The following is a 5,593-nucleotide window of genomic DNA, read 5'->3' as shown; positions in this document are numbered from 1 at the left end:
CCTCATGTGTACAAATAAGCGGACCTACATCACTATGTACACATGAGCGAACCTAACACTCTAAACACGTACAATCTCCTGTTTTCTCGTACAATGAGCCCTAAAATAACATTCTAAGACTAAGACTTGATCCAAGACGAAATCAACAGATGAAGTGCACCAACAGTCCATACACACTTGGGATGAACTTGCCCAAAAATTTCTCTACAAATATTTCCCTCCCGCTAAAACCGCCAAACTCATGAGCGAGATCAACACCTACTCTCAAGAAGACGGGGAATCCTTGTACGAGACATGGGAAAGGTTCAAGGAGCTACTAAGGAAATGCCCGCATCACGGTCTTGAATGATGGCAACAAGTGTCTACCTTCTACAACAGACTCTTGCCGCACACAAGGCAAATCCTTGATTCCGGCTCCGGGGGACTCCTTGGGAATCGGTGACCCGAGGAAATTTATAATCAAATTGAAGACTTTGCTCAAAACAGTTTTCAATGGCACACTCCTAGGGGCTCAAAGTCTATAGTCCCGGGCGACAACAAAGTGTATGAGTCCACTTCCTTGCAAGCCCAAATCGAAGCCTTATCCAATAAAATAAAGAAACTTGGATTAAACAAAACGACTTCGATTATGGCTTGCGAAGGGTGCGGCAGCCTGCATGAAAACTGGAGTTGTATGAAGATCTAGAAAATCAAACAGAAGTGGTAAATTACCTAAATAACCGGCCACGACCACTGGGATTCCAAAGAAACACTTTCACTCCCGAGTGGCGTAATCATCCCAACTTTGATTGGAGGGAATCGTGGGGTAATAACCAACAAATCAAAATCAACGATCTAACTTTCAACAACTAAAAAATGGGCAACAAAGTTTTCAATCACAACAAGGAGGAAGAGAAAGGCTTGAGGATATTATCACTCGCCTCTTCTCCGAATCCGATAAAAGGTACTTGCAAAGGTTCTCACAAACCGAAACAGAAATAAGAAACCAACGGGCTAGTATTCAAAATCTCGAAAAACAATTTAGTCAAATAGCCTAACATTTCGTCGAAAGACCACAAGGAGCCTTACCAAGTAATGCCGAAACAAACCTAAAAGCCCAAGTAAATGTAATTAATCAAAGAAGCCGGGAGGTAGGACCCGAGAGTGCGCCAACCCCACAACAAAGAAACCCAATCCAAGCTGAAACACCCACCAACAATAACCAAGAAAACACTCAACCCCAAAACACCAACACCGACATAACCAAACCACCTCCGGTCCCTTACCGCGGTCGTTTACTTCGGCAAAAGACCAACGAATAATTTACTAAGTTTGTGAGATTGCTTAAACAAGTTCACATCAATCTTCCTTTTGTAGAGGTCCTCACAAAAATGTCAAAGTATTCTAAGTTTATGAGAGACTTCCCCACTCACAAAAGAAAAATTGAAACCATCCAACAAGTCACCCTTAGTGAAGAATGTTCGGCGGCACTCCTCAACAAGCTCCCCCAAAAGAAGATTGATCCCGAAAGCTTCACCATTCCTTGCTCTATTGGTGGATCGCCAATAAGCAATGCATTAGCCGACTTAGGGGCTTGCATTAATTTAATGTCGGCCTCTATGTTTAATAGACTAGGATTGGGAAAACCAAATCCTACGAAAATGAGCATTCAACTTGCGGACCGGTCGGTAAAATACCATCAAGGTGTCATAGAAAACTTATTGATAAAGGTAGGAGAATTTGTTTTTCCTGCCGACTTTGTTATTCTAGACATGGAAGAAGACACCGAAATTCCGCTCATACTAGGACGACCTTTCCTTGCCACTGCACGAGCTATGGCAGATATGAGGGAAGGACAACTAACATTGAGGGTTGGTGAAAAAGAGATCAAGTTTGAAGTTGGGCAACAAGCGGAGGATGATCCGGTCAAATACCTCAACGTAATTGACTAAAGCTTAAATGATGCATTGCAACGCTACAACTCGGGATGTGAGTCATCCCTCGCGGGTAACATTTAACCGACTTTGGGTCTTACCAAGGACCCTTATAAATGTGGCACAGCATGGAGGCATTCCATGGACTATCCATTAGTTTAGTCTTAGTTTAAATTTAGTTTAAGATCTAGTCTAACATTTTTTTTGAGTATTTAGCTTTGTAGGAATAGGACACACTCAACAGAGGAAAATGGATGACGAAATGGAACCCATGCACGTAAAACAGAAGCCTCCCGACTCATTTTCTACAAAACAGTGGCTGCAGCACGGGGCCGTGCTCACTCAGCACGCCCCTGTGCCCGTCTTCTTATTGTTACATATTCCCTATCCAGAAGGTGGCACGGGTCATGCTCACCCAGCACTCCCCCGTGGCCACCCCACTGTAAGTCTTTTGATTTCAATTGTTACTGGCACTTTGGACACGGGGCCGTGTCCCCATAGCACGAGGCCGTGCTGCACGTGCTAGTAACCAAAAATTTTTGTTATTTTCATAATTTTTACATATTTTTCCAAAATAAATCCTTTTTGGGACACATTGGGGACAATATGTAATTTAAGTGTGTGTGTGTGGGGGGGGGAGGATAATAAAAATCCTTGAATCGTTTGTCCTAAACCAAGCCTTACACAAAACTCACCTTGGAACTGCTAAATCCTTACCGACAAAAATGCAAGTAAGTAAATGATAGAGGCATTAGGACAAACCCATTTTTCAAACAAAACCTTTATTTTCTTTGCTTTATACAAAAACACCCCATTAGTTAAACCCTTTGAGCCTTAAAAACCTTTTCTATTTCAAACCCACAAAAACTACCTTTTTCATTTTTCATCCTTCATTTTTGTAAATTTATCGGTTATGAAATTACGACTATGGCTCAGTTTCAATCTTGGCAACCAAAAAAACCAAAAAAAAATCAGAAAAATTTGCCAAAGTATTTTTTTTGCTAAGCCAAAAAGCAATAGAAAAAACCGATAGTTTATGTTTTTTACCCATTTCTCGAATAAAACTTACGAAACCCGAACCACCACATACCTTTCAAAATCCTATTGATATTTATAAGGATTTAATGTCAAAAGAAGGAGGGTTGATCGATTGTCAAGCCTATGGTACGAGTAAGTTCCAAATCAGGCACGAGCGTTTCACCTAATATTGGCCGAGTGTTGAGTGAATACTTGTGAGGTGTGTAAAATTGTATTTAACCAAATAGAATTTTATAAAGGCATATTATGCCCAAAGTAAATAATTTTTCGTAAATTAAGTTTTAAATAAATCATGACGAATACGATTGTAAATAAAATAAAAACAAATAAATTTAGAATTTGGATACCCGACACTCTAAAGATAGGACCCAAAAACCTTTTATTCTACCTATTCCGTTTGGGTGTGTAAGCCCCGTAATAGAGTTTTGCTTGAGGACAAGCAAACATCCAAGTGTGGGGGTATTTGATGTGATGAAAATACAACATATAAATTATGTCAAATATGTGACAACTGGCACAAAACCGGTAACTTCCGTACACTGTAGTTATTATCTAATGACTGCAATTATGTGCTTAAATGTCAACATTGACTGATTAGATGCTAAGCAAGTGAATTCATGCACGTTGAATACTACAAAATATTGCTTCAAGCAATCGAGAGCGTTGCGTCAGAAATATTAGTAAACTCACCGGTAAGACACACTGTGTCAACGGAACTGCAGAAAGCAGTCAGACATCAGAACTGAGGCCTAGGTGTAGGTCCTACGACAAAAGTACATTAAAACCCAAGAGTACATATAAGGGTTTAATTTATAGTCATTGCGAAAGCAAAAATAAGCACTAAAAAGCACCCGAAACGCACTTTAAGTGCAGAATTTATATAATTCAGCAATATTTTGGCACTGAAATATTATGCAAAAATGTCGTTTTATTATCCAGAATATTTCCCTAGGTGTTGGGAATTGAAAGGGTACAAGAACGGTACTTAAAAGACACTAAAAAGCGTAAATTAGCACTTTAACGAAACAGTGTCTAACCGAATAATCGGGCTTATTCCGGAACATAAAAATAATGTCAATAACATTGTTTTTCTTTTTCTGAGCTAGTTAGGGTCCCCGAATACCCTAACACCCGTTATAAATTACAACATACTAGTAACTAATTTTTATTTCCTAACTAAACTAAATACCACTAACTAAATGGTTGAAATCCCATTTGAAAATCCCACCCCCACCACCGTTCGGTTCCCTTAAGGGACACCACCCATGTAATTTTGATTATTTAATTAATGTTTGCCTAATATCTTCCCTACATTTTATACAGTGGATAATTAAAAGACATGTATTATATGTATGCATGAGGGATCACCACTTTCATTTATTCAAACACTTAACCAAAATTGTTTTCCTTCTCTCTTGTCTTGCCAACGGCCGAACACCACAACCATCATTCCACCATCTTTCAATATTGATCAAGGCATTTTACATACAACCAAAGGTGAAGGATCATATACGAGGAGACCCGGTGCTTACGGTTTGCCAAGGACCTCACCACAACGCTTTTAACCACCCATTTTTCGTCTAGTTTCTTCCCTAGCCTTGTGCTAGTAGTAAGTGACTCTAAACGTCTTTTTGATCTTGTCTAGAGTGGTTAATAAGAGATTTGTCGGTTGAAAATCATAAAAATGTAAAAACAAGATTAAAAGTCTACTAAAAGTGATGAACTTGGTGGTTAATAAGTAAATATTAGTGTAAAACTCTTGGATCTTGTTTTTTGATGATTATTTTGTGTTGATTTATGCTAGTAGTAGTTCGGCTCGTTATCTAACCCGGCTAAGTCATGTTCATAGAACATGAACTAGAGTATGTTAAAGTGTGAAAGTGGCTAGATGAAGAACACTACTACATGGTAACAAGAACTTGTGTAAAAGTAAATTTTCTTGTAAAATGAAGTTCTAAACTAGTAGATCTAAAGATCTACAAGTGGTATTTTCGAAAAACCAACTGTAAGACGAAACCATGTTTTAAAACCGGATCTTTCATGAACTAGAGGTGTTTTTATGAACAAACAAGTGTGTGGACACTTGTGTAACAAAGGTTTTAACAAAGAAATAATTTTCGTAAAAACCGACTAGAAGTTGTGAAACTTCATATTCCTTAAAAATAAAGTTTTTAAGAAATTAAACTTATTTTTAAAGATAGCAAGACTTACTAAATGTGCTAGTAAGTTACTACACATTTTTGTAAATATTCAAGTTATGGAATAGAGAAATTAGTATATATTGTTGGTAATTATTGTTGAAAATTGATTGTTGATGAATTAAAAGAAAATAAACACATGTTTTGAAAACATGGGAAACCTCCATTTATAGGGGAAACTCTGTCAAAATTTTTATAAATTTTGACACTTAGAAAAATATAAGTTTTTGAAGAACTTATTCCATAAAAATGTATTTAAGAGTATTACCAAGGTTTCCCTAATTTTTGGTGATAAGAAATGAGGATTTCTTCAAGAATAAAAATGGATATAAGTATGTATATTTTTGAAAGAAAAATATATATAATTTTATCACCAACTTTTGTGCTAAGTGCATATAGTATGTGTTATACGTGCTAGCGTATTAAGACTTAAAAATACACTAA

At 37.4% G+C, this 5,593-nt stretch overlaps 1 protein-coding gene and 1 non-coding gene across 2 annotated transcripts; one reads left to right on the top strand and one right to left on the bottom strand.

Moving 5' to 3' along the window:
* Positions 1–235: 235 nt before the first annotated feature.
* LOC118484372 lies at positions 236–342 on the bottom strand. Its single transcript, XR_004873483.1, has one exon. It is a non-coding gene; the product is annotated as a small nucleolar RNA R71 (small nucleolar RNA).
* Positions 343–1,370: 1,028 nt separating this feature from the next.
* On the top strand, positions 1,371–1,931 carry LOC110887750. The gene has a single exon (XM_022135322.1). It carries the CDS (start codon positions 1,371–1,373, stop codon positions 1,929–1,931), a length of 561 nt encoding a protein of 186 aa, XP_021991014.1.
* Positions 1,932–5,593: the final 3,662 nt, after the last annotated feature.

Source organism: Helianthus annuus, chromosome 11, assembly GCF_002127325.2.
Source record: "Helianthus annuus cultivar XRQ/B chromosome 11, HanXRQr2.0-SUNRISE, whole genome shotgun sequence".
Classification (NCBI taxonomy): Eukaryota; Viridiplantae; Streptophyta; class Magnoliopsida; order Asterales; family Asteraceae; genus Helianthus; species Helianthus annuus.
Note: the sequence above shows the minus strand (reverse complement) of the source record. Positions and strands in the feature narration are given on the sequence as shown.